The sequence below is a fragment of the Nestor notabilis genome, unplaced genomic scaffold, assembly GCF_000696875.1.
Source record: "Nestor notabilis isolate BGI_N333 unplaced genomic scaffold, ASM69687v1 scaffold8699, whole genome shotgun sequence".
Lineage (NCBI taxonomy): Eukaryota > Metazoa > Chordata > Aves > Psittaciformes > Psittacidae > Nestor > Nestor notabilis.
Window position 1 is genome coordinate 12,368 of NW_009942335.1, and position 10,053 is coordinate 22,420.

At 38.9% G+C, this 10,053-nt stretch overlaps 1 protein-coding gene across 1 annotated transcript in view; it reads left to right on the forward strand.

Annotated features, from left to right (window-relative positions):
* Window positions 1-5,885, forward strand: part of LOC104411027 (actin filament-associated protein 1-like) — a gene marked incomplete at its 5' end in the record, with an annotated part of 15,834 nt that extends 9,949 nt beyond the window's left edge. Inside the window, 4 exons of the mRNA XM_010021349.1 lie at window positions 157-321; window positions 927-1,117; window positions 1,841-2,002; window positions 5,859-5,885. Coding sequence (XP_010019651.1) covers window positions 157-321; window positions 927-1,117; window positions 1,841-2,002; window positions 5,859-5,885 — 545 coding nt within the window. The remainder of the gene's footprint in view (window positions 1-156; window positions 322-926; window positions 1,118-1,840; window positions 2,003-5,858) is intronic.
* Window positions 5,886-10,053: the final 4,168 nt, after the last annotated feature.

The window sequence follows — 10,053 nt, forward strand, 5'->3', positions numbered from 1 at the left end:
CAGGAATCATGGCCCTTGAAAAAAAGCCAGTGGAATAGGGATGGCAAACTGGCTTCTCGAACCATGACATGCTTTGTGTGGTGTTCAGTCTCAGGGAATAGTTTAGAGTTTTTCTGTTAATTTGGACTATAAATAACTACAATCCAATACATACAGATGCGGAGCAGTACAAATATGGCAAGAATCGTGTGGAGGCAGATGCGAAGAGGTTACAAAGCAAAGAGGAGGAGCTGCTAAAGAGGAAAGAGGCACTCCGGAACAGGCTGGCCCAGCTCCGAAAAGAAAGAAAAGATCTACGTGCTGCCATTGAAGTCAATGCTGGTACGAGGGTCTATTTTGTGCTCAATTCTGCCCTGGGTAGGCTTAATGATCCAAATAGCTTTGCATTCTGTGCTGAAGACAAGCCACTACAGGGTTTGGTTTTGATGTTAAACAATACTCTGTGATGTCTATATTTGCTTTCTAAATGTAATGTAAATATTATATAAATATATAATGTGTAGGTATGTATTTATACTATATAACTATAGATGTATATACCTATTTTATATACATATTTTTTTATATGTGTGTGTATATATATACACACACACTTATGTATATATATATACACAACACTGATGTGGATTTCAGACAAGCAGAACATGGGAATAATTTTACTGTGACTGGTTAACTATATTTTCATGACATGGAAAAATAACAGAACAAATACCAGTTTGAAACAAGACTATAAATCTAGCTAAGGCACCTGAAAGACAGTATCTTATTTCAGTTGCTAAAAGTTTTACATGAAGAAAGTGTTTCTTCCAAAGTATATATATTTTTTGTGATGTCTCTGATGTTCCTTATGTTTTTAAAAGAAAATAATTTCTGTAATTGTCAATTTGAGCTTCTTATTGAAATAATAACATTTCTGTGGGTGACAGGCAGGAAGACCCAAGTGATTCTTGAAGACAAGTTGAAGAAGTTGGAAGAGGAGTGTAAACAGAAGGAGGCTGAACGTGTAAACCTGGAGCTAGAACTGACTGAGGTGAAGGAGAGCCTTAAGAAAGCCTTGGCTGGTGGCATCACACTGGGCTTGGCTATTGAGCCCAAGTCGGGAACATCAAGCCCACAGGTATGTAAAGGCATTAAAAGTGCAAATCCCAGTGCCATGGTCTGGGAGTACTCTGTCTTCTCAGCTCCAGTGAAATAAGTGGGAACTGAGTGTTTTTGAAAGGTTTGTTAAGCCCAGGAAATAAGAACAGAACTAACTAAATGCCTTTCTGTGTTATTTGCATTCTTTACCTAAATCTGGTGTACTTTCTACAGCAACAGACAGAGCGGACAGACATGGGAATCACACCCAGTGTGTGTTAGCATAACGTGCAAAAGCTGACACCTCATTGTCCTCAGAGATTGTAAAAGTGCATGAACAGAGACATTGCTCCAGCCCAGTGAGATTTAAATGCACCAAGTCATCGTGCAGTGATGGAAACCACTTGTGCTGTTGATCATTGTCACCCTTTGCAAGGGCTGCATCTCACACATTCACAATGGAGCATGGCAGTCCTGGCTTCATAAGCCATAGATCTGTGTCAGACGCAGCAGGATCAGAGAGGAATGTGTCAATTCCTCCAGATAACCCAATGTCGTTTAATCACAGAAAACACTTTAATTTTCATCACAAAACACACACTTTGTTTTATTTTCTTTTGTACTAACATCTTTTTCATTTATCCATCATTATTATGAATATGGTATCTTTTAAAAACATCCTGCAGTTCTAAGCATAGATTGAAAATATTGCCCATGTGACTACTTGGAGGAAACTCACTGTAGGCTTTTCACTCTTCATTAGTCTCCAATTTTCAAGCACCGAACTTTGGAAAACTCCCCCATCTCCAGTTGTGATACCAGTGATACTGAATGCTCAATACCTGTGAACAGTGCAGCAGCTCTAAAGCGCCCTCCCTCCTCAAATAATTCTCCGTGTCGAGGCCATGTCCTTCGAAAAGCAAAGGTGAGAACACTTATGTCTGATTTTCTTTTTCTGTCCTTCTTCTTGCTTCCTTAAAAAATTTCATTTGCTTATGGAGAGAGGGCAGCTAAATGTAGCAGATAATGAAAAAACATCATCTGAACAAATGATTTGGTTTTCTGGCACATCCTAATGTCTCCATTTCCTCTCCCATCAGCCTGTTTAACCTCTTTACATTGCCCAGGCCATGAATTACTTCTCCTGATATACCTTATGTGAGACCTTCCTCCATCCTTTTCATGGGCATCACCTGCTTTTTCTGCCAGTTAGCCAGATTCATTTAAATTCAACTAAGAATAGTTACACTCAACGTAATAGGTTTCAGTTCTATTTAACTTGGAAGTTTGCTGCTTGGTTTTCAAACCTGAAGAAGGATTCATGTGCTCTAAAGCTTATTCCAATTATAACCTAATTTGTCTCATAAAGATATCATCTCTAACTGTACACTTTGTCTTACATTTGCAAGGTAGCACCATGTTACTCAGGGAACGTGGTCCAGCAGAGCACAATTCTTACAAAATGGAATGTGGATTTGTGTTGCACACTGGACAGGCACATTAAAGCCAACCATTTAATCTGTACAGCTGGAGAAACCAGGGCACTATAAAAACCAAAACATTTTTGGTGTAAAGTATACTTTCCAGCTGTAGTACATTTTTTATGCTCAGTATATACCATACAGGAAAAACCCTGCTGTGCTGTTTGATATTGCTGTGCTTTGGATGCCGTGATAGTTTGGTCAAGCTCTTTTGTAGAGGAATCTTGGGTACGAGATTAGGATAATTAAAAAGGATATGGAGCTACTAAGCATAATTCCCATCCTGGGAAAAACAACTCAAAGTATCCAATTTAGCTTTAACAGCTTTTTCCTAAAACCTCATGCACTAAATATTGAGTGAAATCTTGCTGAATTAGATAGTGCAACACAAGCTGTACTCAGCCCATTTGCAAGGAGCCGCAGCCAAAGTCTGCCATCAGGTATGCATCTGCAGCACACCCCACTACCGGGGGGGAGGTAACTGTGCATATGCGAGGGTGGAATTTGGCTCTCAATTCTTTTGGCCTTTTGCAGTTGCGAGTGAGCCAGGCTTTATAGATGTGGCTAAGGAAAGGGCGTCACACGTGAGTATCCCAGAGCAGAACTTGGCTCTCCACGCATGGATGTCAGTGCAATATGTGGGAGTGAAACAGATTTCATGTCTGTGCTTGCGCTTGCATCTTCAGCAACTGGCAAATCTCCCAGTGTTATGAGGGAGTTGTATAAACGTTCAAAATGTCAGATTTTCTTTTCCCCAGTATGGATTTGAATGCACCGAGTGCCTCCCTTCTTGCTCTTTCCTTGCACGAAGGTGCTGAGTCTGTCACCAGCCAGCCTTGTGTCTGCAGCCACCCTCACATTGTCACCGTGCTAATGGGCCCACAACACTGCACCGCTCTCTGCTAGGGCAGAAGCACCTGAGACAGCAAGTTAGGGAGCTTGCTCAACCGAAGTCTCTCTCCTCTCCAATGCACTGACATGAGAACAAAACAGAAGCAAGTGGACATTTTTAGGACATACACTGTACATATACAAATATACGCATACAGATTTTTGGGTTTTTTAACTTTTCTGTTTGTAACATGCTTTTATTTTTTTCTTTTTTTAGAAAGTAATAATGCATTTTTAAGAAGTCAGATGGCATTTTAATTGCAATTTTGTTAATCTCTACTTGGCTAGAAATAGAGACTGTATTAAAATGTGGAAAACTGTATTATGCATTAGCATTCCTAGAGAAGTAAACTGGTCTAAATATCCTTGCTGCACTAGAAAAACAATTATTTAAACATTTCACATTTCAAATGAATTACTAAGCCCAAATTGTTATGTGTAGCAAGGAAACTGCAATGATTATTTCTGGTTTGTTTTCAAAACTGGTAGACTGGTGAATGTCAGCAGCTTACACTTTGCTTATGTTCAGGGACTGGAAAAGGAGCTCTTCCAGTTTCCCAGCTCCCAGTCAGGCTCCCAGTGTTGACTTAAACATTCTTTTATTGGCATGAACCTGCTGGAGAAATGGAAACAAAGAAAAAGTTCCTCCTGCACCTGCAAAAGAGGCTAGTGCTTTCAAGTCTTACTTAACACTTTAGAAAATTCTCCTCCCAGTTGCTTAGCCAAGGACTTCCTTTAGAGCTTTGGTAGTGTGTACATAGGGAATATACATTAATAGCCTTTTTAAAGCAATCTAGTTTTTACCAGCAGTGTGTTTTAAGAAGTTTAGCTTTACCATAATTTGAAATGTAAAATGGAATATGTTAAATATACTGTAATTTCATAAAAGCACTATTTAAATGAAGGGAAAAAAAAAGACCAACAAAACCAACCCACAAGACTAAAAATTAAATAAATTATTGTCTACCTGCTTAAACCCAAGCTATTTTTTTCTTCTATTGCTAAAGCAGCCACAGTAAACTGTGACCTTTACTGCTGCTTTACAATGGTTGACGAGGTGTCATGGTTATGCAGCTGTTGAGCCAAACTAATGCTGTTACGGCTTTCAACAGCCGAAACAGATATTTACATGCATAAGTAATGGTTTTCAGTCAGAGCTCTTAAATGCTGTGGAATGAGTGTTAAAATCTGGAATTCAGGTTGGGAGCCAAGTCAGCAGGCTGCCTGCAGAGTAGCTGGGTGGGAATCTGTGGACCCCAGTGCCTGGCTAGGAGCAGCTGGGCGGTTGGTCCATGGAGATTACTTCATCTGGAGGCCAACTCCGTTGTATCTTCATTAGTTCCTGATGGCAGTGTGTGATCCAAGGTGTAGGTACAGTATGGATGTCTTAAGCTGAGCCCATCCTGCTTCAGCTCCTAAATACTGTTAGGAAATACTTTAGGTATCACTCAAGTTTGATTTAAGTGGGTGTTTAGCTATATATAGCAATCTTATAATTTTCATTTGTGAAACAGAAGAAATGGCAATACATGGATGAGCCATGGATGAAACCATTATAGATTATGTGCTTTGCTGTGGATGGTAGGTGTCATTGTCCTCAGCTAAGAGGTGGGGAAACCGAGGCACAGAAAGGCAAAGTGATGTCTTTCTTTAACTTGACAAGCAATAGCTCAACTTAGATTATGTATATAGGAAACAAATGCAATGTAAACTAATGCCTTTTTTCTTTACCCTGTCTGTAAGTCTCTCTGACTCAGTAAGTTGCCCTTTTTAGCCACAGAAACGTGTCTGTCATGAATTTAATAATAAAAAATTGAAGAGTAGTAAAGCAATCACTTGTTGTTAGCTGTGAGAGATACCATAGAATCATAGAATGGTTTAGGTTGGAAAGGACCTTAAGATCATCTAGTTCCAACCCCCCTCCCATGGGCAGGGATGCCTCACACTAGACGATGGGTCTGTCCAACCTGGCCTTGAACATTACCAGGGATGGAGCATTTACCACTAAATTGAGTGCTTCCTGCTGCCTCATGCAAGTAAGTTAGAAAGTCCTAGATGCAAAATCAGCCCCTCCCTTATCCAGCTCCAGCTGAGTGCTTCACATCAACTGCGGTGTGCGAATTTGCTCCATAAGCACCCTTTGCAGAAAACAAACACAACTTACTTGCACTGCACTAGAAAAAAGTTGCTGAATATAGCTGCAGAGGGGTGGAAGCTTCGCGCAGACACTATGGGACATACTTGTTAGCATTCCCTAACTAATTTGTGGGCAGAAGGCTGGGTCCAGCAAAGTCAATGGAAAAACCGTTACTGACCTCAGCCGGCTTTGGCTTAGCAGATGTGATGACATCAATAAAATATGCTTATTTCTCTAACATTTTCCTTATCTTTTCCCCCCCGCCTTTCCAGGAATGGGAGATGAAAAATGGAACATAAACATAGCAAAACCACTCACTTCCCATAAAGGCCTTACCTATTATGGACCAAGACATAGGCTGCAAAAGACTCATCTGAAAGGTTGTATCAAGTGATACAACATACGAGGTTTTATAATTAAGTTGATGGTAGCTTGGCGCTAATTTGCCTGTATTCCCTCTACTGTATTGCTGTGTAACTATGTGTGCCCTTTTTATTAGCTGTAACTCTTTATTTCCAACATCACTGGTAAAGAAAAAATGAAAACCAAAAGAACCAAACCAACCATAGTAATTTAAAAGGAACATGAAGTCACAGTTGAAAGTTCTCTTTGTTAAAACAGCACTGACCGGCGATGCTGACTGAACACCACTGAAGACCAGTGCATTAAGACTGATGTGAAATCATAACTCTCACAGGTTAAAACTAACTTTTGAGGTCTGCCACAGAGGTGGCTGAGCAAAGTCTTGCTCATTGGCAGTCTCTTTGCACTTAGCTGTTTGCGTGGTAGAAGGAAACTGAAGAATGTATTCACAGAAACGGCATAGCTTCCTTGGCCAGGAAGACAGGAGCTCTTCAGTGCCGCTGTCCTCTACGCTGGTGCGAGACCATGGGGTGACACGACTCAGCTGTGAATCATTTTATGGATGCTTTTGTCATTGGGAGATAAAAAGCTGCCATTCTTTATAAAAACCACCATGCATTTTAGTACGTTCTCTTTATTAGTATTCTGAAGTACCAGTCATTTTCAAAGGTCATGTTGTTGAACTCTGACTTGTTCCTGATTTTTTTAAAAGGCAAACAGGTATTTTTAGATACTGTTTCTTTTCTATACTTTTTGAAAAAGAGAAAGCGTAATTGAAATTAATCCTCAACAGATAATAGCAACTCAGAATAGCTTATGCAGTCAGTCTTGTTTTGTTTTTTATAATATAGTATTGTTTTGTTAAACTTGAGTTATAGAACACTGCTGTACTTAGTTTCCATCGTCTTTTCAGACCTCAGCTATTATTTTTGAGGAAAATGGACTGAAAAGATGGTAATTTCCAGACTCTTTTTTATACATGATTTTACAAGTAATTGGGGATTTTTCTCAGATGGGTGTTCATTTCTGTTTACTAGGAAACAGTGTCTTGAGTTTTAGTCTGTAAAATGATAGAAATCTGTTCTTGTCTCCATCCATGTCACTCCTGAGAACTTAAAATGCAGTAAATTGCCAACTAAAGTCCTTCAAAATCTCAAGATTTGCTTTAAAAACCAGGAGAGAGAGGGAGGGAAAAAACATATAATGAGTTGGGTTCTTTTAATGTTTCCTCTGTGGGTTTTTTTTAAGCCTTTGGAGAGCCTTCAATTGCATTCTCAAGATTTTTCCCTCCTCAACTGTGAGGACTAGAAAATTACTTTAATTTAAAAACGTAAAATACTACTCATATTTTGAGATAATCACAGCTGTTTGGGCTGGAGTCTTGATCATTAGTTAAGACTTGCAATTAAAACAACAGAAGTTGGCAAGGCAGCAGTTATCAAGGATCTACAGCCCAGCCTACAGTTTCTCTTACCTTTAAGAATAGGTGTGTGTAACTCCTGAAGGGTACACTGGGATTCCCAGCTGAGCTGGATGCCAGAGGACTTCCCGCAGGAGCTGGTGGCATGTGAAAGCAAAGAGCTATCAGAAAGACCTGATAGCTGCTAGGACACAGGGCTGTGCGCTGGTCCCAAATGCAATTAGCACCAGGGATCCCATTGACATTAGCAGAGTAGAAATGGGGCCCAACATGAGGAAAGGCTTTTTGCCTCTTGGGACTATGCTTTGTACAAAGTGCCACAGGAATGCAGATATACTAGGGAAGCAAAGTGTCAGTGTGGTTTTCACTGAAAACAGGATCTTTTTATGTTATTTTAGGTCATCTGCTTACTTACTAACTCTATAAGTGGAGGGCACATTCTATGCTGTATGACTATGGACTAAACAGTAATCAAGTTCCCATAAATATTAGTAGAAACAAATTTGAAGCAAAAGTAAGTTCATTTAGGCTTTTTATTTCAAATTAAGTTATTTATTTGTATATTTCAATAAATATTTAATTTATATCTGTACATATTTATGATGCAAATTAGGCTTCTAGTCAACGTTTGCAATGATTTAACAGTTGCCATTAAGAAGTGGTCCCGCATCAAGTAACGCAGAGTAGTCAAAAGCCAAATCACTTGTCTTCTTTACCCAATATTCTTATCGTATCTTCCACCCCCTATATCCCATGGGAAAAAAAAAAGTCCTTGGCAAGGGTAGGTTTTAATCCATGCCTGAGAGAGAAGTGTGCAAACAAAAATCATGTGGTGGTGGGGCCATGCTCACAACCCCAGCCCCGGTGCTGGAGCCTTCTGCTCTGCCATAGATGCCGATTGCCCTCAGCACCCATAGTGCCCTTGGCACCCATAGCACCCGCTGCAGCAGGCAAAATTAAGCATCTTTCTTTCACCCTTCCTCCAACAAAGGCTCCATAAAGCCACTACAGTCCCCAGCCTGGCACGTACTGTAATTGTATGTATGTCTGTAATGTGCAAGTGCGTGCACTGGTACCATTGCAATTTGCATTAGCGACATGTCTGTTCTATGTAACAGCCAAAGAATTCAAAGGAGGAAAACAAAGAACCTTGGGAAATAAATAACCTCTCTATAGACACATTTGGTGCTGTGAAATGTACTCTGTTTTCTTGAAGAGCACTGTTGCTGCACAGTTTTTTATAGAAAGCAACAGAGTTTCTATTTTCATCAGTTTGAGATTTCACCATCACCAGGCAAAGTCATCAACAGAGCAGCATGACTTTTGTTTTAAAGGAAAACTCTTGTATTTTAAACCATTTATATGTCTTTTAAGAAAATGTTACACTTGTGCTTCCTCAACAAACTCCTGTTACTGTACCAGGTGCTTTTTTTAAATTGTTTGGGGTTTTTTTAATGGGTGATGCTTTTTTTAAAAGAAAACAAATCATAACTTTGGGGGGGTCAAATATGTTTTTTTTATTGAGATGATTGTGGCAATTTGATTTTTCAAATGAAGAATACTTAATTTCGTATCAAGTTTTGTTTAAAAGGATACTTTCAAATTAATTGGCCCAGGCTGTATGTTGTAAGATAATGTTCTCATAGTAAGAATGTAATTATTTCCTTATTGTATTTTTTAAAAAACAAAATCATATTTAAAAAAAAAAAAATCTCTGTGGAAAAAAAAAGCGCATGAAAGAAACATGAAAAAAGTTTTTGTTTTATTTTTGTTATTGGATATGTTGGCAGTGCCCATTATAATTGACTGTAAATATAGTCTTTCTACTGTATTTCTCAATGTATTTAAGTCTTTTTGGCACACATTGATGGAAACTTCTGTTAAAAAAAAAAAAAAGAAAAGAAAAAAAAAAGTCCAAAATAGACCCACCTTCCAATGTGTGTCTTAGTAGCTTCAACTAACTTTATGTCTTTCTAGTTTATCCTTCAGAAAGTCTCGCAGAGTGTGAAAAAAGACTGGCACCTGATAGGTGTGACAAATCCAAGACCATTATTAATAAAGTTACCTGTCAAAAAAAGAAGTACTTGCATTGTTGTTTGTTGGTAGTTGTCGGTATAAGAAGTAGGTGGCACCTTAGCAAGACACCCGCAATAGTCATCCTCAACCAAGTACCATTCTCCCATGCCAGTTGGTTGAAAAATGCCTGGACGGGTCATAATTAGGATTTTTTTGGTATCAGTTCTATCCCCATTTAACTGTGCAATGACCTTCTGCTACTTGAAGGAGTCTAAGGGCTCACGCAGCAATGGTAAATAGAAATTTAAAGTATTTAGGGCTCACAGCAGAAGTTACTGCTGAGCTAATGTTACTCTATCAGTTTGCTTAGATGTCAACGACATTAATACTGTAAAATGTAAATCATTAACAATTACCCCTAAGAAATTAAAGTGGATCAAAATCAAACTGAGCTAATTATCAGGCTACTTAACAGTGAATATAGCAATTCCTTATAGATGACTGACAGATAAAATTGAAAAGTGATAGTCATAATTACTCCTTGCTGCTTTTCTTAGATTTAGCTCTTGCTCCCATTGCACTAAAATTATTACCAAATGTCATGCTTAAGTAGAAAAGACATTTAATTTTACCAGACTCACTCAGAGAAGCAGTATTATAAAGTAATC